The sequence below is a fragment of the Haliotis cracherodii genome, unplaced genomic scaffold, assembly GCF_022045235.1.
Source record: "Haliotis cracherodii isolate W230 unplaced genomic scaffold, xgHalCrac1.p SCAF_14, whole genome shotgun sequence".
Lineage (NCBI taxonomy): Eukaryota > Metazoa > Mollusca > Gastropoda > Lepetellida > Haliotidae > Haliotis > Haliotis cracherodii.
In genome coordinates this window covers 13445130-13470336 of record NW_027266269.1, presented here as the reverse complement: position 1 = coordinate 13470336, position 25207 = coordinate 13445130, and the positions used below count along the sequence as shown (strand labels likewise).

The following is a 25207-nucleotide window of genomic DNA, read 5'->3' as shown; positions in this document are numbered from 1 at the left end:
TAAGTATGATGATAGTACATAAAATGAGTGAATGACCCTGACATCACCAAACAATGTTTGATCAAACCACATAAACCTCATCGACCAGCAGTTCGGCCTTCATCAGGATGTAAAGAGTATCTCTGAGAGGTCAAGAGGAAGTATCTTATATTTAGTTTCATTATTGAGTATGTAATAAACATTGGTGATTGTCATCCGTTTGGGAATGACCATTTGATATTCTAGCGAGTGCGGGAGATTTTGTGTTGATACAAGATATTCTTTTCAGCTACATGTGTAAAACCATATATAGTTTTCACTACATACTTGAAGAGCTTAGAGCCATTAGGGCCAATGTCATGTGGAGTCTGTTGTGAGAAATATGAAGAAAACACATAATATTATCCATGTTAATGAACCTTTTTTTACGATAAATTCCTAGACATTAACTCATTCCGACAGCGGAGATAAAAATGTTGTTATAAAAAACATTCACAAAAGGAAATAAACTTACGTGTGTAATTTTTGTAAGGGTGGAAAGGTGGTGTAATGTGAGATTGATAAACTACCACTAAAAGTACAAACACATGCTATTGAAGTACTTTTAAATGATTAAAACTAATGCCAACTTTGTTGAAATAGTTGAAGTACAATAATAAGGTGTCCAAACTTTCAAAATCTCTCTCAGACAACCAGTCTCAACCACACACGGAAATGAGAGCTAAAAGGTCCAAAATCTAGCTTTGGCCCTTTTGGAACTTGACTAATTTGGCCCTTTTATAAAATTTTAAGTAGCTATATTTCAAAAACGCATCAATGAAAACATAAAATATGTTTTCTATAGGTAGACAAAAACTCAAAGATGTTATTTATGCAATAATATGCAAATAGGGCCAAAGTGCATTTTGGCCCCTTTTAGCTCTAAGCTCTTTACTTTTCTCTCAAAAAACACATTGCAACATTGTAATTTACATGTCAGACAAAAACAAATTGTAACAATATAAAGCATAATTACTTTCTTTAAGACTTTTCGTGGACAATTGATTTTTATCGATAAAATCCGCCACAACATATCATGAAATTATATTCAAATGTAAGGCCATCTTCGAGAACTCCCTTTACTAACTACAACATTCTGTTCTTGGAATACCACATTTGGTTGTCGTGTTAAAAATGTATGACACGAAAAGTCACGTTTCCTTTTTGCGAAACAAAATCGGAACGTTCCGGGATTTAGAGATCAGATCAAGTTACTTTTATGTCCAAGGCTTGGAAATGAGACCTTCATGTCGTCCCGTTAAATCGATGTGTCCAGTCCAGGTTTCCGGGGTTGCCGGGTGGCTTTCGGAAATGTTCCTTGGAGTTTTCATGACGACAGAGAGACTGACACAATCGTTCAGGTCGTGCTCTGCATGCATGTTCCCGCCAAATCCGCATTCCTCAACCACACAGGTGTTGCATAAACTGACGCTCAAATGTCTAGTAGTTTGTTTGTATGCTTGTTTGGTTTGTTTGTTGTTTAACGCCACACTCAGCAATATTCCAGCTATATGACGGCGGTCTGTAAATAAACGAGTCTGGACCAGGCACTCCAGTAATTGACATCATGAGCTTCATTCCACGTGATAGGGATATGGTGACAAGTGTCAAACAAGTCAGCTAGCCTGACCAGCGGATCCGTCAGTCGCCGTCATATAGCTGGAACACTGCTGAGTACGGCTTTGAAAAACAATCAGACAAACAAACAAACAACAAATTGGCTCCTCGGGTGACTGGACCAAGCGGAATGATGCAATGAATGGGTTTACAGCTCATGATATTTGAGATTTCATTATTCCTAAAGGAATGTGTTTACCTATGAAGACAAATTGCGCCTTCAAATGCCTGGACTAGTCGCATGAAGTATTGTTATATAATGCCCATCCGGGGTAGAATATGCCTTCAATAACCCATGCTTGCCGTAAAATGCGATTATGCTTGTCGTTGGGATTGGATGGTCAGGCTCGCTGACTTGGTTGATGCATGTCATCGTATCCCATTTGCGTGGATCGATGCTCATGGCGTCAACCATTGCTCAGTCTCCATCATTTTACAATTTATCGTCATATAACTGGAATATTGCTTAGTGCGGCATTATCCAAAAAACAAGGGGGCACGGATGGCCCAGTCGTCTAAGGGGCCAGGATTCGCTGTGCAGAGTTGCGTCCCCTGGGCACGCCAGAAACCTATGATTGTGGGTTCGAATCCCGGTTCGCCCCGATTATGTTTCTAGGTTTGTCAGTACCATACCCATGCTCGTGGGTTTACCAAAGTGGTAACCGTCTGAGACCTGCATCACTTCGGGCTTTTCTCCCACATTAAGCTGACACGCCGTGATATAACTGGAATACTGTTAAAAGCGGCGTTAAACCCAAATCACTCACTCACTCCAAAAAACAAACAACTGCAATCATGAAGTTGGATATGTATAAAAAATAACACGTATCTTGGAAAGAATTGGCAAAACTTCAAATTGAAACAGGATGAAAAATCACAGATTTAAAGAAACAGCACATAATCTAAAAAAACAACAACATGCATTTTGGTCAGTTCCCCGATGGGAATTCTTGGTTTACTCTCCTTTCGTAGTTTATTTCACACACTTTGTTTCTGTAGAAATACCACGTGTAATGCACAATCAAATGATACACGGTGTGTCATTAAGAGTAATAACAAGCACGCACTCCCGCCATTACGTTAGGTTTCTATTCCTCAAATTCAAATGATCACATTATTCCTCAAGCAATTTGATAACACATTATGACAGTTGTTTGTAGTGACTGTCCCGGGAGATGTGGGAAACGTTGCAATGCCAAGAGCTGAATCACACATCTGAGACTGGCGTGATTGATAGAGCCACTTTTAATTCTGTTATTTTCTGATATTTACTTGTACCTACAACGGGGACGCCATTGTCGCTGACCTAGGTTCCATTTTCACAAAGTGGCTTCAGTGGCTGCGGTAGGTCTGCGTGTAAGTAGACATTTCCAGACAGTCGCAGCACTAGGGTTGGGTAAGTTTACGTGATTCATATCATTAATATGAGTTTGTTTACTGTTATCATGTAAAAAATATTTAATTTTTAAATATTGAGGACAGACGTTCGTAGGACGGTGGCACGAGATGTTGTTGGCAGTTAGGCGACGTCGGACTGTATGATCACTGATGGCACGCTGGTGGTTGCCAATGGTTTGCCGAGCTGTTTCAGTGGCCAATCGGAATCGGTTCTGCAGATGTTGGCGTATCATGAACTTATCTTGTCATTTGCAACGACCTGTGCACTCTGGCCTGCTTGCAGTCTTCCGATCGCTTGTTGTCTCTCATTTCCTGATAATCTTGGCATGGCTAATAAAATGGAAATAACGAAAGTCAGCTTAACAGTTTTGGGTGTCTTTTATACCCATACCATCCAAGATATGCACGTGCATCATGTTTTTGACAAGACTTTTCCGCAACTGAGTCCCATTGCACTTTTGTAGGCTGCGTTTGGGCAAAGCACTCCATTTTAAACTCAATTGTTAGAACGATAAATGAGTTTATTGACCACAGAACATGTAACTGCCAGTGTCTGTTAAGTTTTATCAGTATTTTCAGAAGTGACGTTTCTTTTGCCTTTCAGTTTATATATGCAGGGTGTCGTAGCACGTCTAGGATATATATAGGGTATCGTAGCACGTCTAGGATATGATCGGGGCGTGTTCGCCGACGTAAATGGCCTCCTGCTACGTTAGCCTAGCTGTGCCAGGCACTGTTAGAGGATGGACAAAATTCTCTCAAATTATCATTGGAAGATAGATTCGTACCCTGCCACGCCGTACAAACGAATGTTTGACCAATAGGGGGGAAATGACCAATTATTGATCAAGCCATTTTAAGCGTTCATTTGTTTAATTTCTTGGTTGTTTACATCTTACAACACACCGCCAACATGTTCTGTTGATTGTAGTGTTACACCTTGTCCTTCCTTGTTTCATCCATCAATTACCATCACTCGAGACCTTTGTATTTCTGATATTTTGGAATATCCCTACTTATTTTGGAGAGTATAGAATGTAAGTCGTCTTCACACCACTTCAAGACAAAATAATTTACACCACTATTCCAGCAATTCCACGACGTGTCGTACGTTACAATACTGATACACGAACCCGGAATTGAGGCGTGACGTGGAACAGCTTTAACCACTAAACCACCTCACACGTTCTTGTACACCTCGACTACAGAATCCTGAATCATGTGACCTCTCACCTTCGTCAGATGTTACAAGTCTTAGTTCAACGTGTACCCTCACTGTAAAGACACACTTTCAATCTTCTATAAAGGCGAGCTCAGCCTGTATTTGTTACAGACGCCATCAATAATACTGACTTTCTTCTATAAATCTCTATCTGATTGTGCAGGAGATTGTACCCACTGGTACATGAACTTGTAAACGCCGAGAAAGTTGGTGTCATATAATTTCCATAGGATTTAATAGTCTCGTGACGAGCAACTGTGTGACATATTTTATTAAGATAAAGCTGCATAACACTGTCAGGTGACTAAAACAGTTGAACCAATCGTGAAACATTCAGTATTAGTTTTCTGTATGGCACGAATTCATGAGCCTATTGTACTCACCCCTACAAACTCTTCACGTCAAGTATTCGAATCTGTCAACTGAGTCATCTGAGGTTTCTACATTTCTGGGACTCAGGGTTGACTATATTCAGCCCGAGTTAACCAGTGTTAATCAAGCAAAACGTCGTAAGGGCACCCGAAATATAGCGTATTAAATGCAACTTAAGACAAGAATAAAAATGGCTGCCAGGAGAAGAAGAAACTTATATTGCTATAATACATAACTATGAAAGGTTAACACGTGTCTCATTCCTTGACGAAGCTAGCACTGTAATCTTCCATTTCATGCATTTCAATCGACAAGAAAGTTCCAAATTACACTTCTAGATTATCAAACAGGGACGCCAAGTGATCATCAACAATTCGTCATTGTAGTATTCATGTCAATAACGGAACTTTCCCCGACGCTTATCAGAATACATATACACTCTCTATACATAGTTCGTTATACATAAAATGGTATTATTAATGTCTGAATCAATACATGCCACTATTTAGACGTCATTTAGAGGCCGCGAAACATGTTAACATGTGCTAACATAGGTCAACCAAGGTTGTACCTTATCAACGCGGGCTGGAGGTGATGGAGAAAGTACCTGACTGTGCTGTGATAATGCTATGTATACATAACAGGGCTGCGAGGTAAAATGGGAGCCCTCTCTTATATCAATAAGGAAGTTCGAGTATAATAATGAAATGTAAATACTATATTACTCAACAAAAATAAACGGTTGCTATGGAAATAAATATTTAATTATTATAGCAAATCTCACATTGAACCGTCCTTTGAAAAGTAATGTTATATGGCCAGATCGATCATATTTTTCATGTAAATGTGTCATTAACTTCTTCAAGGCATTTCAAATATTTTGTAGAAGAATATTTACTGGCGCGTAGTGCAGACCACTTTATGTCATTATGATGACGTCACGCTATCGTGGTTGCAGTTGATTCTGAGCCAAGAATTCACTGGCCATTTAAAGAAAAGTATAAAAAGGCAACTGTATGTCACTTTGCAGAATTATAGAGAAATCATACATCATCCATAACATGGTTTCCCCTCGAAGAAACCACTCGGCGATGATTCCGGTATGTACAGATTCTCAATTACGTCAACACTTGAACACATGCGCAAATACAAGTACACATAGAGTCCCCTTGGCTGTGTGTAATCAAGACCATCTACATCAAGGAGCTATTGAGTGAGTCGACTAGTGACGGGCATGTACCACATGGAATTTGTAGCTTGAGCAAACTCCTAGGTCACAAACGTAACAAACTCAATCAGCCATCACGTCTGAATCTCGACCTCTGGTCAATCACACTGCCGATGACGCCACTTACAGACGTTGCTGGGGTAGCTGGTAGAGTTCATTTCCTGTTTTAGTGTGTTGGAAAGTAGATATTAGCGTGGCAACCAAAGACGTAATGTGGTATTGTACGGCGCTCCTTCAGAAGAAATGAAACGCACGAGAAATAAAATCAACACAATTTTGTTTGCTGGAATTGTGTCGGTGGCTATACGTGAATGTCAAGGTCAGTGAGTGAGTGAGTGAGTGAGTGAGTATGGTTTTACGCCGCTTTTAGCAATATTCCAGCAATATCAGGGCGGGGGACACCACAAATGGGCTTCACACATTGAACCCATGTCGGGAATCGAACCCGGGTCTTACGGCGTGACGAGTGAACGCTTTAACCACTAGGCTACCTAACCGCCCCGTCAAGGTCAGAATGAGATAACGATCCATGATGTAGGTTTTCCGCTACAGTGGTCCAAGTTTGGAGTGGGATGGGTTGAACGCCGCGTGGAACACGGTATACATCGTGTAGCGGCGGGTCAGCTGTATGTCAGAGGAAGCCAGAAGTGAAGCAGGTTTTTACAGGCGGACGGTTGTAGAAATATGAGTAAATATTTCAAAGGGTATTTACACTTGATATAATTATTCAGAATTTGTTTATACCTCAACGACAATCTCCTTGTTGTTTATGAACGAAGAGTGAGTTAGGTGGGGGTTAACGCTAAAATATGATAAACATTTATCAATTTGAACGAGTGAACATTATTTCAGTTTTAACACGGCACACAAAGGGGCGCAACTCTGTACTGCAAAATGTTGCGCTTCCTGACAGTAGTTTGGGGCAGGACCAAACTATGTGGTTTAAACAAAATCCGAGAAAAGGCATCCGATCAACACACTTCCAATAAAGTAATTAAGTCTGTATTTCGCCAAATATTCTACACAAGTCTGACTGACTGGGGACATATTCCAAACACAGAGTCGCTAATTGGCTGAAATAATGCCGATGTGACGTAATTTAAATATTAACTCCTTCACACGTGTTCCATGTTTGGTCACTGGTACAACACTAACTGTTCAGCTATACATACAGGATATATTTGTGTCACGACTGGTGAAAGGTCTGAAAAAGTTCCGGCTCAAAGCTTTCACTCTTCCCAAGCGATTTCCCATTCCCGACAATGTGTAAGAGCAAATCTGATGTTCTACGTGTAACAGCCATTTGTTTTATGCCGCAGTGAGAAACAGGTGATCTTGCAGGCATTGGCTTCGCAATACATGATTAACACGCCCCAACCCTTCAAATCCTACGTCACGTCACGTCACGACACTCACACCTCCCCCTCATCCCGACCTCCTCGACAACATGAAAGACTTTGTAACGCTCTATGATAACGTGGTGTCCCAGTCCACATAATAACGTGCCTCAAGACTGACTGCTGGGTTCTCGAGGTGAAGAGGTCTGGTTCTTGGTGAGTGATATGTTTTGTCTGAACAAGGCTTCATCGTCTTGACGTTAACTAAGGCAATGACAGACAGACATCTCATTTCTACATCGTTGGGTGTCTGATGCAACGCCATCTCAGCACCGCTTCCTTAGCCGCTTGACATAACACACATGACAGACACAGTGATAATGGTAATATTGATGATGGTGATGATAATAATAAATTAATAATATCAACAACAGCAATATTGCCAAGGATGATACTCATATAAATAACGATTGCGACGCGTAATAATAATAATAATAATAATAATAATAATAATAATAATAATAATAATAATATGAAATATAGATTATGTAATGAATTTAATTTAATGTCCAACACATTGTCAGTGGATGCCTATGCTTTGGCACAAACACAGTATCCAAAACGACATGATGGTGTAGCTCGATCATTTTATTACCGTCTTCGCCATGCTTGTGGTTTTGATACAGAAGTCCAACCATGGTACGACCCGGAATATGTAGAGGGCGTCATGGAATATGATAGATACAAAATTCTTTGGAGTAGGCTCATTTACAGCCTCAGACGTATCCAGGCCAACAAACCTGATCTTGTCCTCTTTGATAAATCCAATCAAATCATTTATATCATTGAATTTTCTGTCCCTTTTGACACTAATGTGATTGACAAGATTGAGGAAAAACATGGCAAATATATAGACAGCGCTTAGGAAATGCCATGCTTGCATCCCTAGTACCCTGGCCCTGAGCTGATGAAAAGCCAGGATCACCCAAGCTCTCTTTGCTGCATAATGTGGTTAACACTGGAAACAGAAATGAACGACGACTGACTGTAGTCTTTAGTCATGGCCTTATGAATTTAGATATGTGAATATTAGAAGTAACTCGGGCTATATCTCCAGTTAGAAACAAAGTATAGGAGTTAATGAACTGTGTGTATTGGATGAATATGAAAGCGTCAAGACGTCAGCACGCGACTGTAACTACTCTCAGATGCATAACGGTCTCAACACTCCCCAGACTTTGGACTCCCGTAAGCCGTGAAAGATAATCGGTTATTCTACATGCACGATGTTTACGGGAAACGTCACGATGCTAGCATAAATTTCATTTTTTTATGGCATGGAAATATTATTCAAATTTCATATATCTCAAAGCATCAATAATTGCGCCGTGTGTATAGCTTTTTGTGCGGGCATGATAACACAGCATCATCCTTCGTGTCATGCATGAATCTTCGTCATTACTTTATGTCGAGCAGTTGCGAATAGCCGTCATATCAACATGATGCTCGGTAAAATATTATTTCTTGCTTCTCGTGATCCTCACGCCTCTAGAATTGTCTACGGCCATATTTATTTATTTGTTTTCTTGCCTTATGAACCAAATATAGTTTGCACATCAATTGTCCAGGGGCGGTCGGGTAGCCTAGTGGTTAAAGCGTTCGCTCGCCACGCCGAAGACCCGGGTTCGTTTCCCAACATGGGTACAATGTGTGAAGCCCATTTCTGGTGTCCCCCGCCGTGATATTGCTGGAATATTGCTAAAAGCGGCGTAAAACCATACTCACTCACTCACTCAATTGTCCAATATTTGCTAACGTCATGCATTCCAAAACAGCTACTGACAGGGGAGCCAAGGTCTGGTCCCCATGACCTATCGTCCCGTAACTTTCCAACCTCTAGTGAGGCCCGTGACCTACAGGAGTCACCACAATAGAATCAAGTTTACTGTTATAGATTTGCAACCTACTACAGATAAACGTAAACAAATAAAATACTGCCTATATATATATATGTTTTGAAAATAAAGTTTGGCGAAACAAGATAGTGTTGTAGGTTTCATGACATGCATGTTAGACATTGTTACTCATGAAACCGTACATTCCTGGTAATTGCTTCTGTTGTCTGTAAAGCTTCTGGGACATTACATGGCAACATCATGTATCCATTATTCGAAATCCTCATTTCGTCGCAATTAAAGAGTTTGACGAGGACGTTAATTGCTGCTGCAATTTCCAAAACATTAATAGATGTGCACGGAGACATTAGTGAACTTCATACAACCGCTGAGACGATGTGGAATGGTGGACGTGTGAAAACCTTCAAAGGAAATGGAAACACTTAACTTGTTTTGGAGAGTTTTAGTTTTCCAATAAAAAAGTTTATTTGACATGAAAAACTCGCAATTAATTTGCTAAATTGCATAAACGCAGCAAATCAGGTCGCCTGTGGGGCTGCTGCCATGACAACACCTACTGTCTCCAGTGTAACACTGTATGGTAACATAACGTACATGCTGGTAACAACTGCTACAACATGCCAGGAGCAGGGGGTAACACACAAAGACAAGACCTTCTTCTGTGTTAGTAAGTGAGCAATTGCTTGTATTTGGCCTAATCATTGACTTTGAATTCAGGATCATCACTGGTGATTTCACACCGTCAAGCTTTAATAACAGGAGGTCGTGTCAGGAAGTTAGTTCCAGCTGATAAAAGTAATATCGCCGCTTTTGTAGTCAGATGATGTGGAGGTCTTATTTACGCCATATAGTCACATCCGTATATCTTTATATTCCGTTTCATGGCAAATGCTTACGGGTTTATTTTGTTAAATCTTCGCCAGTCTCGAACACTATGTTCATGAGACGTTATTGTATCTTACACCATGGATGTACCGAAGTCGAGTACTTGTCGGTGTCGGCAAGTCAAGTACTACCCCACTGCAAACCTCTTTTCGCGGATTACGTCTGTTTTCAATACAATCATATTTTGTATCATGGGCTATCAACTGCTACATCTGACAATCACATATCTCTTGAATGTTTGTTTGTTTGTTGTTTACCGCCGCACTCAGCAATATTCCAGCTATATGACGGCGGTCTGTAAATAATCAAGTCTGGACCAGACAATCCAGTGATTGACATCATGAGCATCGATCCACGCAATGGGGATACAATGACGTGCATCAACCAAGTCAGCGAGTCTGACCACCCGATCCCTTTAGTCGCCTCTTACGACAAGCACAGTCGCATTTTTACGGCAGGTATGGGTTGCGGAAGACACAATGCCTGCCCCGGATCTTCACGGGTCCTTATCTCTTGAAAGTCGGTTGCACAGAATGCTGTTATCTTCTCAAAGTACATTTTGGAAACAAGGACGCTCTTTAGATCAATGTGGTTGCTGATGTGACGTTAATCGTATGACGCGTACACTGACATGTTGTAAGTGTGACCTTGAAGTGTAATAAATACATTTCGTAAGAATGAATGTGTTTCGTATTAGACTTTATAATTAAAAACATATAAATGTTGTTGAACGCTGCACTAGCAATACTTTAACACGGCGTTCAGAGAAAAGACAGAGTTGATGCACATGTTTGCAGACTATGGTGAAACGCACGAGCACAGCTATATATGGTGCGGACAATCTTAGAAACGTAATCAGGGCAACCGGGATGTGAACTCACTATTTAATATACCTAAAGTAATACAGTTACGATCATTATTGTATTAGAAAGATAAAAGATGTTTAAACATGTTTCAAATAATGCACTGAAAGGCAAAAGAAACGTCATGTGGATGTATAATAATAAATATCTTTTTTTTTCAAATGCTTATATATGTAAGTAAAGACATCGTAGAAAGTCAGTGAAATTAAGAGTCTTGGGAATGTTTTTGCGAATTGTGAATTTGGGGAGGCACCAGAAGACATCACAGCTGGGGGGTTTAAAATCAGTACCTGGTGTGGCCACAGCCACGCATCTCCTGTACATGGAGTGGACTAGCCTGTTGATGAAGGCCATTTGGGATATGGGCCCATATTCTGAGGAACGCTACACGCAGTTGTCGGCCTTGGGCATACGTCGTTGAGACGGCGTTGGATCTCATCCCACAAGTGTTCAATGGGATTCAAATCCGGACTGCGGGAACGCCAAGGCATGATTTGGATGTTGTGCTGCTGTAGGAAGTCCCTGGTGACGTGGTGACCTGTGGGGACGGGCGTTGTCTTGCTGAAAGGTGTGGTTTTGATGACGGGCAAAAAAAGGCACGATATGAGGTCTGAGGACTTGGTCAATGTAGCGGAGAGCTGTGATGCCATTACCCCTGCCTGGACCAATATTCTGAAAGACCACAGGTCCCACTCTCTGGTTCAGTCCGATTCCACCCCAAACCATGATGCTTGGGCCACCCCACGGGTCTCGTTCCATAACACAAGCATCAGCATAACGTTCGCCCCTCCTTCGCCAGACTCTGACTCTGCCATCCACCGTTGAAACACAGTAGTGACTTCCATCAGTGAAGATGATTCTTCTCCATTGCTGTTGACGCCAATTTTGATGCTGCCTGGCCCATTGCAGTCGGGCCTATCGGTGACGATCTCTCAGGATGGGTACACGAGCAGGACGGTGGCACAAGATGTTGTTGGCAGTTAGGCGACGTCGGACTGTACTATCACTGATGGCACGCTGGTGGTTGTCAATGGTTTGCCGAGCTGTTTCAGTGGCCATTCGGAATCGGTTCTGCAGATGTTGGCGTATCATGAACAGATCTTGTCTGGGAGTAGTGATTCTAGGACGACGACTACGCGGTTGGTAGTCGGTGGTGTTGGTGGTGTTGTGGGGATGTTGAAAACGATATATCGTTCTGACGTTGACACTGAATGCATTTGCAACGACCTGTGCACTCTGGCCTGCTTGCAGTCTTCTGATCGCTTGTTGTCTCTCATTTCCTGTAATCTTGGCATGGCTGATGAATCGAAATAACGAAAGCCAGCTTAACAGTTTTGGGTGTCTTTTACACCCATACCTTCCACGATATACACGTGCATCATGCTTTTGACAAGACTTTATCGCGATTTTGCACTCCATTTTAAACTCAATTGTTAAATGGACTTTAAGGCAACAAAAAGAAGCAGTAGAACGATAAATGAGTTTATTGACCACAGAACATGTAACTGCCAGTGTCTGTTAAGTTTTATCAGTATTTTCAGAAGTGACGTTTCTTTTGCCTTTCAGTGTATATTCTCAGTGCTTTGCGTTACAAGGGTTCGAAGGTTCCGCCGGTTAGACACTTTGTTCCAAGCGTCAAAAGACACATTTCCTAATACAATCTTCTAATTATCCCTGATACAGCGGCTTGTGTTAAGAACAAGTGCTCTCGAACAAATCATTCCACCAACAGCAACAAAACGTTTTTGTTCCAAATATTGATTTCCATGCAAACCCGCTGGCAATCTCCTTCCCAAACCGTATCCATCACAAATGTGTCATTACTGGAGATAGATTTCCCCTTCTGTGCAAGATGATATAGTTCTATAGGGTGGACATTCAGGGCAGAGTTGTCAAGTGGGATAACTTCTTAGCTGTAGGGGTCTTGTAATAATCTACATTAACTGTTCTTTCAACAATAGGTGTCCGCAGGTGCAGCTTATAGTTGCCAGTATTGGGCTACCGACGACGTCACAGTGCTTCCAGAAGTGGTATACTCAACACTGGATCCTATCACATTCAGGGCGGTTTTGTAGCCTGGTGGTTAAACTGTTCACCCGTCGCGCCAAAGGCCAGTGTTTACTTCCCCACGTGGGTGCAATGAGTGTAGCCCATTGTGGTATTTACTCTACCTGTAATGTAGCTGGAATATTGCTTGAAGTCGTGTAAAACCATAAAACCATTCTCACTGACTCACTGACACGTCGGAAGTAGAACGCCTCCATGGTGAGTGTACAGAGCGTCTGCCCGGGCGCTTAAGATGGTACTTTTTGTTACCCTGACTGGCGCTTGGCCTTAAGGGGATACAAAAGGACTGGTCGGTTCGAAGTCAGTATACAGTGTCTAAGTGGGTATCCATGTAAAACTGCGGCATGGTCTCTCAGTGGGCTAGAATTATAAAACCGGATTAGTCCGGACGAGTACATGTAGCCACACACACACACACACACACACTCACACACACACACACACACACACACACACACACACACACACACACACACACACACACACACACACACACACACACACACACACACACACACACACACACACACACACTCACACACACACACACACTCACACACACACACACACACACACACTCACACGTACACCCACACCCACCCCCCACCCCCACCCCAACCCCAGGTGAATGCATGTCGCATATAACCGCGATAACCTAGGATGCGACGTTCAAACCCTATTTTAACCTTATATTTTACATCAAAGCCTCATGTTGTACTATCTTGCGTATTATCAGTACCGTGCATCACCTGCATTTCATGACATACTAAATTATGATGATTACAAATCTGAATGAAAGAAGTATGACGCCAAAGTCGGTAATATTCCAACTACATGTACATCACTACACTATGTAAAAGTCTGTGAATCGTCGCCATACGCCATACGTAGCTGTAGAGACACGATGACACAGTGGATATCTACCAGGCAACACTCACAAAACTACACAGATACACATTGTAGTCGTTTCCAACTCCAAGCCCGGGGCACCGTAACTGCTGTCATGACAGTGAAGAATGCTTGATTCTGATTGGTTAAAATGCCCTCGATATACCTCTTATATTTATTTATATAAACGGCTCGGTTCCAATTCGGAAAACATAAGGTACCGAATCTACAGTGAGACGACCTCGAGTTTCAAAACACAGTAGTTTTTATTTCATTCTCTGTGTTACTCGTATGTAATGTTTATATATCCCCTCACTCACTTACATCCGGGGTAGAATAGGTCTTCAGCAACCCATACTTGCCGTAAAAGCGACTATGCTTGTCGTAAAAGGCGACTAACGGGATCGGGTGCTCAGGCCCGCTGACTTGGTCGATACACGTCATCGATCCCAATTGCGTGGTTCGATGTTCATGATGTCAATCACTGGATTGTCTGGTCCAGACTCGAATATTTAACATATTCATATGTCATATAGCTGAAATATTGCTGAGTGCGGCGTTTAACAACAAACCAAGCAATCTACCAAACTTCAGTAACGCTCGCCATGATGAACCCCGTCTGTAATCGGCTTCAATGACTGACAATATGTTTGCATGAGTAAGCGAAACCTCCCAAAGATCGTGTTCATGTTGGGTTGCACATGCGGCAGATGTCAGATAAAGGAAGTGTGGTCCAGTGTGGTCATGCGTTGTCCAGTAAGTAAAGGCGGTTTGTGCTCCACGAGGTCCTCGCTCAGGGTAGGTAGAGATTGATGTCGTATGTTAGTTGGATTGCGGCATTGATAAAATGGCCTTACTTTTACTATGACAAGATAAACTTAATCACGATCAGCTTGGTATAAGACATGTGAGAATACTCAGCACCAAACGAGTAATAAAATACCATGGAATGTGTTTATGTGGCTTGGGGCTGTGATAAACACATCACTGCGAAACAAACGTATTGATTCAGGTCGATGGTTTGGGTGAAGTCTCGACGTGGCTAATGTCAGCTTGAAGTCAATTAGTTTTATTTAGGCAGACACTGTTCTTACTCAGTGACTCTTCAGTTCATTGGTCTGACAGTCAATTCAGTTAACTTTTGGCTCTATTTTGCCGTTAATTTCACCAGAGTGTTAATTCCAAACACGGATATCCCCATCCAAGGCACAGTTTTCTTATGTGACTTGTTCCAAATGTGACTTGCCGGGAAATAATTGGTACAGTTCGTCAAAAAATGTTCTCGTAATTTTCTGGACCATTTACAACATGTCAAAGAAAATACAGTTTCATTTGAAGAAATATTTAGACGACGTATCCTTCGTACCTGGAGTGAGTTTGACTTTACGCCGATTTGAACACAATTCCAGCTACATCACGGCGTGTCAGGTTAATGTGGGAGGAAAGCCCGGAGTGATGCAGGTCTTAGACGTTTACCACTTTCTTGAAATAAAATAGGTAGACTATTGACACAACAAGACGATTTTCCAGTATACGTATTTCTAAACAAGATGTCATGATCAGGTGGAACCACATGATTATTCTGAGCAGGTCCATTTGTGTCAGTACTGATATGTCCCGAGCAGGTTCACGTCGCATTATTTAATATATTTCTTCGACTTCAGCACAAGACACAATACCCAACCGAATCGATGCAGAGGGTAAAGTCTGGCATTTTACTAACCACCCTCAATCAAGATTCCTTATTCTCTTAATGCAATTGTGAGGTCGGTATAGACAATGTGACGGAGGAAAGACGCAAGAATGTGATCAGATCAGTACAAACCTCTGTATAAGACCATATACCAGTGTGTAAATGGCATAAGCCCTGTCGTGTCCTCTCACACGTCTACACGTTTGCTGCGACGTCTAAATGTACATAGTCACAGTCACAGACATAGCTGTACATGCGCTAAGTTGATATAAATAAGACTCATCCATGAATACGTTTTTTAATGAAGAGATACAACCTGTACCTGAAAAAAGTGTAACTGTCATCACATATTATATCTGAAAACTAAGCTATTATTTTGACAAGGAATACAATATTTTTAAGATTGGCAAATCGAGAATTTAAATACAAAAACAAACTGTTGTCAAGAGACATCCACAAACTAAATTAACATCACGTTCCCCCCTCTTGAATGTGTCTGTTCATGGGGAAAATTGAAAACAAACAGACTACTTTACAACATATCACAAGCGCTAGGCATCAAATAACAAACGAAAATAACTTCAAAGACTTAACTCCACGGCAGTCGTTTTTTAAGATGTACATGTGAGATTTGATTACCACACCAAGGCAACAAAAGTAACAATATTACCAGATCAATTTAACAATAACTGACAATTATCAACAAGTGACGTACTGTAAATGACTTGTGTACCCTAAAGAAATGAATCAGTAAATTTGTATCAGGGTTTGATGTTTGTTCTGTACATCTCGAATAGGGATTGAGACGAAACGGATCTAAATATAATTGAACAGAACACAAATTTATGCTCGGCATTCTTTGATTGTAAATTGTATATTTGTTTGATATTCGAATAAATACATTGGTTATAAAGCCTGTCTATCTCATCCTAATTCAAACGCAAAACAAGCACACTTTCAGAGGAAATGAGAATATTAAGTTTAGAGGTGAGCTTCCTAAGCACGCGTCCCTGTCGCGTTCCGGGACGATCGTCTGTCGCCCTCTTGACGAACGGAAAGATGCGAGCGGTGACGAGTGGACACAGGAACTGTGCCAGTGCTCGTAGGTGTGTTTGTTTGTTTGTTGTTTAACGCCGCACTCAGCAATATTCAATCTCCTCATGTCAACTAGAGCTGTAATCAATACTCACAATATATTTATCAATAAATAAAAGCGACAAAACCTTTCCATATTCATATATTATAAGAAATATCTGTCAAAAATAGACGATTGTACGATTCCGACTATATCATGAACATATGTTTATGGATTACTATAAATTAGTGATGATACCTGGTGAGCGTATCCTGCCCCGCTGGTGGCACCCGTCACAAACACATGCAAAGGAAAGTCAACTGTTCAGCTAAAAATACATGGGAACATATGCTACAAGTCAAAATAGGGAAATGTAGACACCAAGGGCTGGAGCTGCAGGAATGATGCTCAACATGAAGGGGAAATTGACCATTGCAAACTTGGAAGCATCCCTTTTGTCATACAGTCTTGTGGAGAGTGTTTTGACGTCTCAATCTTTATGCGCCTCACTGGTGTCTTTTATGTCTAGCCTGGGTAAATCAATGGAAGGGATTGGCGGTTTGATGGTTATTGAGCGATATCAGATCATCCACATACCTGAAGCTTAAGTTAAACTTCTTGGCCAAATTACGTTCATTTTTACTTTGCCAATACGAGCAGAAATGTGCGTTAAGAAACAGACCAGTAAGTAGGGGACCGCAACTGGTGCCCATGGGGATGCGTACTTCTCGCCGTACCCGTGAAGATCCGGGGTAGAATAGGTCTTCAGCAACGCATGATTGTCGTAAGAGGCGACTAACGGGATCGGATGGTCAGGCTCGCTGACTTGGTCGATGCATGTCATCGTATCCCAATTACTTGGATCGATGCTGATGTTGATGATGTCAATCACCGGACTGTCTGGTCCATTATTTAGAGACCGCCGTCATATATAGTTGGAATAATGCTTCGTGCGGCGTTAAACAACAAACAAACAACCTTCTTTCCGAAATGCCGTACCCCCTAAAGCCCTATGAATCAAGTAACGGATTTTGGCATGTTGGATAGTGTGGTGTACAAATTTGAAAAATCAAATGCTTTGAAAGAATTGCACTTTTTCTGATTGCAAAATGTTAAGCAGATCCTTTATTTTTGGGGAACCCACATGGTATTGATTCCACTTTTCTCAAATATTTTCTGTGAATGTAGAGAAATTCCTTGGATTGGATTCATGGATTGTATTCAATATTAAGCTTACATCTTCAGGACATGGATTTGTACCCAGCAATATATCTATCTCTCTTAGTACGGATTTTTATGGAGTTTTGGAATCCAGTACAAAAGGGAAGTGGACATGTCATCAGACTTTGGAGTCATGTCAAAAGTTGACTGTACTGGTGCAGTTAACACACTGGCCTTACATGTGGCATTATTTGATATGTCAATTGTACCAAGCTCTTTGATGCAACAATTACTGTCGTGATGCTACCCAAAAATGGTTGATATGTTATTTGAGGCCTTGTCAGTGGGAACAACTACACACTTTTCATGTAGGGCAGCCAGACTTTGGACGACAGCTGGCTGGGACATAATGGGTTTGTTCCACCTCCGTTTCCTCTTTAACATGTTCTCCTTCTCTATCGGGACATGCGTCGACACATCCATAATGATTTTAAAGTTGTGATCCCATTTGGAAGGAGGCTGCTCACGATATCTTGGTCCATATTTGAATAACTGACGAAGGTTGTTATTGTCAACAATAGAGAAGTCACCTGTGGTTATATGACCTACAGGTTGGTTGCCGTATGATGAGCCTTGGCAGCCACAAGAAGTGGGACTTACATCATGAGCTGCCAAGTCCGCGTTCTGCAACACTTTACTCTGATTGAACAACCTGGATAATACAGTGTTCGTATATGAAACTGAAATTGTTGGTGGTTCCTGAAGTTTGAAACATAATAGTTCATTTTGTGAAACTGATTTTGCCTGAAAATGTTACTTAAATTTAAGGTTACTTCAAATTCAAGAACATGCGATCTTTGTCTGATTTACTGGTGTCTGTTTCTGGTTTGCCAAAGGTTTCAAAGCAGTATCAAGAACTATACTCTCTAATCGACACTGTGGGCCCTTACTAGTAGACCCACCCATCAGCAAAGTTTGCTGGAGTCGTTAAAGCCCCTTTCAATGACACAGAGTATTGTGTTGTTCTTACTTTGTGCAGGCCCAAAGCTTCCCGAAGGAGGAAGCATATCTTCCACTGGTATCATTTGGCTTTCGTCCTTTCCTGTGACCATTGCTACGTCGACGTCTTAAGGAAGCCGGAGACACACTCAATACATTGGCGTTGGCAGTTCGTTGGTTAGACACACTGCCGACGTCTTGCATTTTGTTATCCATATGGAATTGGTGAACACAACAGCAGAATCCATTTTTTTCTGGACATTCTCCATGAGGTAAACTCTGTAACAATACTATTTTCCCTCACTCAAGGTGATGACCTTTGTAACCTGGGCCTATAACCTAAACGAGGTCACGAATAAACACACCATGTTTCAATATTCGAATCCTGACAAGTCTCTGTAAGCTAACACGATTTTTAAACAGTCCTGTACGTATGTGAGTGAACTCAAACCCACGAGTTGATCTGCTTGAAATGTATTATCTATCCGTCCTTGGAGCAGGCGAAGTCGTTTCCGATGGCACAAAATGCTATTATAATCTTTTTCTCGTGTTTCCCAACACATCTCATCACAATTCTGTTAAGATATATAACGCTTACCCACTTTCAAACATTTGGAACTGTTTAAATCGCAAATCGTTAAACGTGGACTGAAAATATTTCATTTGCGGAATACAAACATATCAGCATAATCCATGAAGCGAATGTCTTTCCTTGTCACCTTTCCGGACATACTGTTTAAAGATTACTGTAAAATATAATTTTACTAAAACAAAAGCCATTTTCCACCAACTGAAGTTTTAAAGAGAAAAATCTTTAAAATAAGTGCTGGGACAAACGTTCCTCGAAAACCAATTGTTAGAATCATATAAGCGAATTCTGTACACGGGGGTTTACCGAAATTACAGAAGCGCTCGTAAAATCTGTAACCATGCCACATCAGAACTACTGGGGCAGCCGGCGGGGAATGTTGGTCGTTGACCTGCACTTGTGTCACCATTATAACTACCTCGGTGAAGTTTACTGTGTTAGTGGTCACATTTATTGTCTGAATTATGTTATATATACATCCACATGCTTCTTGTAGTGCCTCAATAACGAGGATCGGGTCCTTACAATGTCTGAAGTTACCATTGTACAAGACGGAAGTTACCATTGTACAAGACGGATGGAACTTTTCACTATATGTGTGTGTGTGAGTGTGTGTGTGTGTATACATATATATACATATATAGGTCTTCAGCAAACAATGCTTGTAAGAGGCGACGAACGGGATCGGGTGGTCAGGCTCGCTGACTTGGCATATACTTGTCATCGTATCCCATATGCGTAGGTAGATGTCGATCACTGGATTGTCTTGTCCAAACTCGATTATTTACAGACGGCCGTCATATAGCTGGAATATTGCACAGTGCGGCGTTAAACAACAAACAAACAACGTGAACCGACCGACAATCATATTTCGCTCTTGTTTGGTCAGAAATTCCGTATTTCGTTTCCGGAGCATACCACGAAAACGTAGTTCATGTTTTTACGCCGCGTCCTTGGGGGACCCAAGAAATAGGCTTCACGCATTGTATTGGAAGCCAACACTAATCAGAGCTAAATCCATGCTATCCATTTTTACACCTATCAGTGGTAATTACCCCCCCCCCCCCCCCCCCCCCCCCCCCCCACACACACACACACACACGCACACCTATTTTCCCAGTGTCCATTACCAATTACATAGCTCTGATTACTTAAGTGTTGGCTTCCATTGTGTATTGCTTATCACCGCCAATCAACTGTTGGCTTCCTTTGTTAGCTTCACCCTTTGTTATTTTCCACCTTCTGTTATCTTATTAAATTTGTTGTCCCTACATGTACATATATATGCTCTCTGCCTCATGGCATTCATTCACCTGATGAAGGAGTAAGTATATACTCCGAAACGTTGTGTTCCTCATAACAAAGAAGTTGACTTCCATATAATCTCTTCCTTATGATTTCTATGACATTTTATTTGGATCATTTTAAGTAGTTCATCACAATCACTTGAAACAGCCGCCTGGTTTTACGGCCCACAACTATCAAGTACACATCGTCTAGCAACTCAGTTGGACTACCTGTAGTAATGCCGATAAAGTACTTAACATCCAGACAATCGACATGACTGGATAATCGGACACAACACGCGGCTCTCAGATAACATACATCCTTGGGACAATGTTTGTATCCAAGGGAGGTAACTCTTGAAGGTCTCGTGCGCCATTCCCGTTCTTCAGAATCAGGCAATGACGACAATAAAGTCCTAACTGAAGGAAAAACAAAACATTTAAAATGCACGTTAATCGACCGCAATGTTTGAGAGTGCTCCCCGTTGTGACGGAGATTTTAATTTTAATTCACAAACGCCATACTATATCAGCGATACTGGTATATTTATTGATTACGTTGACCAAAGGAATCAACAATAACTCTCCTTGATCGCTGTTTAATACTATAGAAACGTCAATCTTAATGAACATAATAAAATGAAAGCATATTTATTGGAATATATAAGTAAATATATGGAATACTACACTCATTTTCGTTAGATACCATTTTTACGAAACGAGTGGATTTTCTATGGTACATGTATCTGACCGAGCTAGAATGAGTGTGGTATTTTATTTATTACCCACGTTAAATATGTATGTAAGTGTAAATACATAACAACTTGCATTCGTTAACATACCAAACTGAAACCGGTTGTAAATCTGGTTTGGAATATGCCCAAATATGGGCATTGTTGTCATTTCTATGGAAACGCGTTAACAACATGTTCCTGCTGTTGTGTGAGTAAACATGGCAGCGTTTTACGTTAGAGGTCAAAAGGGAATGTTATTATTCACATTTGGGATGTTTGGGGCCACAGAAACAGAAGTCAGCACACTTCCACGGAATTTTCGAATTTTGTATTGGAACTGTTCACTTTGAGTGATCTGGTCGTGCAGTCGTGTAGTTCTTTCATAAACAAACACCTTCGGAAGCAAAAATACCAAATACGCTTCGATGAACTGATGGCACAACCGGAGCATCAAACGTAAGTCTAGATATCTGTCCAGGTAGTTAAAACTGACTTCATTCCACCACGCATAATATAAAATGCAAAGCGATTCGTGTCACTTGTTTGTGATGCTTGTTTGGTGTAATAAAGTCTGTGTAAATGTCTCTCGCTTTCAAGAGATTACTTCAGTTCTGCCTTTTGTAAAAGCGAATGAAAAAGTAGTTCCGGTGTGACAGAGGTCAGGGTTTTCCAATGAAAACGGGGTCAAATTTGTACGACACACGTGGGACGTACGGATTTAGTATCCTACCACCTGTATCATCACCACGTGGGTACTAATGACTTTTTCCTTCACGTGTCAGTATAGGGCGAGCGGTCAAAAGTGCCAGGCTCGCAAGCACCAAGTACTGCGATCGTGTCCCGTTAGTGTCCCACTTGAAAGAAAACAGATCCATTGGTCGGGGACAAATAAACCGCATTTGAACAGATACTAGAACCAGAATAAGTACGGTTGTAATGATAATAATAATAATAATAATGGAAGGACGTGGTTTGATTAATGTGGATGCTCTTCATGATATAATTGTTTTGTGCACATTTGCACACATTTACTTGTCTGATGATCCTCTTGCAAAGCATGTCAAGACTCATGATGAAAACAAGGCATTCCACTGTTTTCTAAAACGAGCTTAGGATGTGGGACATAATCACAATGTCGGTGCTGATGTTGTTGATAGTTCTGTACTGCTGGACGGTACAGAAATGAGTGTCAACAAAGCGAAGTGCCAGTCCTTTAGGAGAAGCTATCTGAACGACCACTGCATCGACTTTATGTCCAGTGTGTTGAGAAAATCAACAATCCTGCAGAGTCTTTCGCTTGGATGAAGTCGTGCAGCCTAGAAAGTGAAACAGAAGGCTTTCTGTTGGCTGCTCAGGACCAGTCACTTCCCACTTGAAACCGTCAATGTGTGATTTTGCATCAAAATGTAAATATGAAATATAGATTATGTAATGAATATAATGAGACAGTCCAACACATTATCAGTGGATGCCCAGCTTTGGCACAAACACAGTATCTCAAACGACATGATGGGGTGGCTTGATCATTTTATTACTGCCTTCGCCATGCTTGTGGTTTTGACACAGAAGTCCACCCATGGTACGACCCGGAATATGTAGAGGGCGTCATTGAAAATGATAAATACAAAATTCTTTGGAATAGGCCCATTTACAGCCTCAGGCGTATCCAGGCCAACAAACCTGATCTTGTCCTTTTTGATAAATCCAATGAAATCATTTATATCATTGCATTTTCTGTCAATATCATTGAATTTTCTGTCCCCTTTGACAATAATGTGATTGATAAGATTGAGGAAAAACATGGCAAATATGCGGACCTCGCTTTCGAAATGTCACGCTTGCATCCCAAGTACCAAGTTGTCCGACTCCCCATCGTTACGGCGCCTTAGGTTTGGTACCACCCAATCTCTTGGCTGACATTGGGAGAGTACCCGGGTGTGCTACCAGGAATACAGCCCTTCTGACTATCTGGGTAATGCAGAAGGCTGCAGTGTCGGGAGCCTTCACATTCTCCGAAAGGTTCTGGGTGGGTTTGACTAGGCAACGCTTCTTGTGAGAAGTCCCATTCGCTGTCTGGGCTGCGTGTAGAGGGGGTAAGGGCCCTGAGCTGATGATGAGCCTAACCAGGATCACCCTAACCCTCTTTGCTGCATTTAATATTATAATCTGTAAATAATAATAATAATAATAATAATAATAATAATAATATCCAGTGATCATTAGCACCGATCTATGCAATTAGAACACGATGACATGTATCAACCAAGTCAGGGAGCCTGATCACCCGATCCCGTTAGTCGCCCCTTACGACAAGGTTGGCACAAATGGACGAGTACTGAGTCACCTCCACTAACCCAGGGATGGAGAGAAAACGGTTAGAAGGGTTGTCAAAGACATATTATTGTTGAACAGTTATAAAGCACGTCATTACGTAATCGATGGCGTTTCACGTATTTAGTAGGGCAACTTTGTAAAGGATACAAAATGGGTTTCGTCAAAAAATAAATGCAGGATGTGATTTCAGAATATGTCCATATGGTATTGAAATATAAGCGATGCTGACATTTCTCTGCTGTATATCAACATGGGAACCAATGTTTTATCTTAAGGCGACATGGAGCTTTACTGATCATCTGTCAACTCGAAAGTGATGTGGCAGAGTTGTCCTCAACAACGAGTGGGGTATTTCCAGCTTACAGTTACGTCCCTTGGGAATATGGGCACGTCATTCCAGACTGTTTGACAAAGAAAGAAACACCACCACTACACTGGCAACACACGTAATTACATTCAGCTGCAGAACACACAAGTAAACAACCTATATTGATATGTGACACTCGTATGTACAATGTTTTGCTTCATGGGATAACTGTTCAACACTGACGTTTAATTGGAAGTCTCTCATCTCCATGACTGGCCAAAGCAAGGTTGGCTTGACCAGTGGTGGCAGACCATCGAGACTCTGAACATGTGTGTTCATTTTGTTATGTAATCAGTATAAATCTCTCGTGTTCCATCTCGAGTATCCGGTGTATTATGTAGCACTAGACCAATTTGCTTCCATCGATATAGTTTGGGAAATATGACGCTATAAAAAGCCGACAAATCAAAATAAACATTGTTTCGACGGAGAGTACCGATACGAAGACACAGATGAGACATCTCTTCCGGGCGAGAGCTCCTGTGTCCAGGGTATACATCATATAAAACAAATAGGGGCAAATGTAAGTGTATAATGAAGATTACTGTGTTGCAAAATGTATACATTGTCTGTCGAATATGTTGCGTTATGCCCGAATAACTACATCAACAAAGATAAACAATGTCTGACATCCTTTGTAGCAACAACACAACTTACTTGAAAACTCATTGCCGACCTCTACCGCCATTTTGTTCAAAATGTCCTTGATTGAATCAAACTTGAAGTATTCTTGCTTGAAGTCTTTGATCACCTTCTGCGTCCGAAGTCCGTAGTGGACACCGTCTGTTGCTATGTGACAGAATTTGTCCACCACGTGAGCTTGACCTAAAGGGTCATACACTAGCTTGACCCTGCTCCAGTCAAACTTTTGTAAAATTGAAATGATAAAACTGACCAATGAGTTAAAATTCGGCCCAACTCGCGTCATCAAAGGAAACTGAAACAGTTTGGATAGGGCGAAATCTCGCGCCATTGCCCCTGCGGTTACCATAGGGATGTTCCAGTATCGTAGTTGCCTAGCAACGGGAGCGGCCGCGTAATCACAACATGGGCCAAAATATACATCCACGTGGCCATCGACGAACACGTTGATAGCTTCGTTCATTCCATGTGAAATTGAGCACTGGGAATCAGCATAACTGATGCCTATCTTATGAA

The 25207-nt window shown here is 41.4% G+C and overlaps 1 protein-coding gene across 1 annotated transcript in view; it reads right to left on the bottom strand.

Annotated features, from left to right (window-relative positions):
• LOC139461013 (atrial natriuretic peptide receptor 1-like) overlaps positions 1-24957 on the bottom strand; it is a 206362-nt gene extending 181405 nt beyond the window's left edge. Inside the window, exon 1 of the mRNA XM_071242484.1 lies at positions 24707-24957. Coding sequence (XP_071098585.1) covers positions 24707-24737 — 31 coding nt within the window. The 5' untranslated portion in view covers positions 24738-24957. The remainder of the gene's footprint in view (positions 1-24706) is intronic.
• Between the last annotated feature and the right edge of the window lie 250 nt (positions 24958-25207).